Genomic DNA, 1304 nt, shown 5'->3' on the forward strand with positions numbered 1-1304 from the left:
GGGTAGCTGCTCTCCTTGCTGCCAGGGGGAGGTGCTGTGGGGTTAGGGGGAGTTGGCTGGGGGGGGCTGCAGCCCCCCCAGCCTCACGTCTGCCCCCAGGCCGCAGTACGCCCTGCTGGACGAGTGCACCAGCGCCGTGAGCATCGATGTCGAGGGGCGCATCTTCCAAGCCGCAAAGGATGCTGGGATCTCGCTGCTCTCCATCACCCACCGGCCCTCACTATGGTATGTCCCATTTCCGCCTCCCCCGCTATGGTATGTCCCATTCCCACCCCTGCTATGGTACATCCCATTCTCCCCTCAACACTCGCTATGGTACTGCCCAGTCCACCCACACCTGCTATGGTACATTCCATTCTCACCCCAAAAATCATGGTATGTCCCATTCCCATCTCAGTTTCCCCCCAACACACTATGGTATGTTCCACCCCCACCTTGGGCTCTGGTACATCCCATTCCTAGCCCCAGCCATTCCTGTGGTATGTCCCATCCCTCCCCTGCTATGGTACATCCCATTCCTCCCACTGCCATGGTACAGTCTCTTCTTCTCCCCCACTCACTATGGTACATCCCAGTCTCCCCACTGTTATAGTATGTCCCATTCCCAGCCCCAACCACTTGCTATGGCATGTGCCACTTTCCCCTGCTATGGTACAACCCAGTTTCCGCCCCAATGCTTGCTATGGTATGTCCCATTCCCAGCCCCAGCCACTCCTATGGTATGTCCCATCCTGGAACATCCCATTCACACACACACCTCTGACATGATGCGTCCCATTCCCCCTCCTCCCCCGGTACATCTCAGTTTCCCCCCAACACACTATGGTATGTTCCATCCCCGCCTCGGGGTCTGGTACGTCCCATTCCTAGCCCCAGCCATTCCTGTGGTATGGCCCAGTCTCCTCTGCTATGGTACAACCCAGCCCCAGCCCCTCCCCATTCTCCCCAACACACTATGGTACTTCCCACTTGCCATGCACCCCCATCTCCGTGGTACATCCCCCTTCCCTGACTCCTCCCCCCAGTGATGGGGGGCACTCCCTGATCCTGACCCGACCTCTGACCTCAACCAGTCCCTGACCTCTGACCTTAGCATTAACCCAACCCCCCGACCTCAATCAGCCCAATCCCGCCCACTGTCCTTAACCCTGACCCTGCCCCCCAGCTCTGATCTGACCTTCACCCTGACCCCCAATGCAGGAGGGGGCGGGGCTGCTCTCTGGGGGGCGGACTGTCCAGCCAGGCGTCCCCCCAGCAGGGAGCTCCCCAGCCCCCCCCAGTATCACTCCTCTGCCCCGCCCCAC

General features: G+C 60.1%; 1 protein-coding gene across 1 annotated transcript in view; it reads left to right on the top strand.

The window, feature by feature from the left end:
- ABCD1 (ATP binding cassette subfamily D member 1) overlaps positions 1-220 on the top strand; it is a 14029-nt gene extending 13809 nt beyond the window's left edge. The window contains exon 6 of the mRNA XM_075070794.1: positions 100-220. Within this exon, the coding sequence (XP_074926895.1) occupies positions 100-140 (41 nt within the window). The 3' untranslated portion in view covers positions 141-220. The remainder of the gene's footprint in view (positions 1-99) is intronic.
- Positions 221-1304: the final 1084 nt, after the last annotated feature.

The sequence above is a fragment of the Chelonoidis abingdonii genome, chromosome 11 (assembly GCF_003597395.2).
Source record: "Chelonoidis abingdonii isolate Lonesome George chromosome 11, CheloAbing_2.0, whole genome shotgun sequence".
Classification (NCBI taxonomy): Eukaryota; Metazoa; Chordata; order Testudines; family Testudinidae; genus Chelonoidis; species Chelonoidis abingdonii.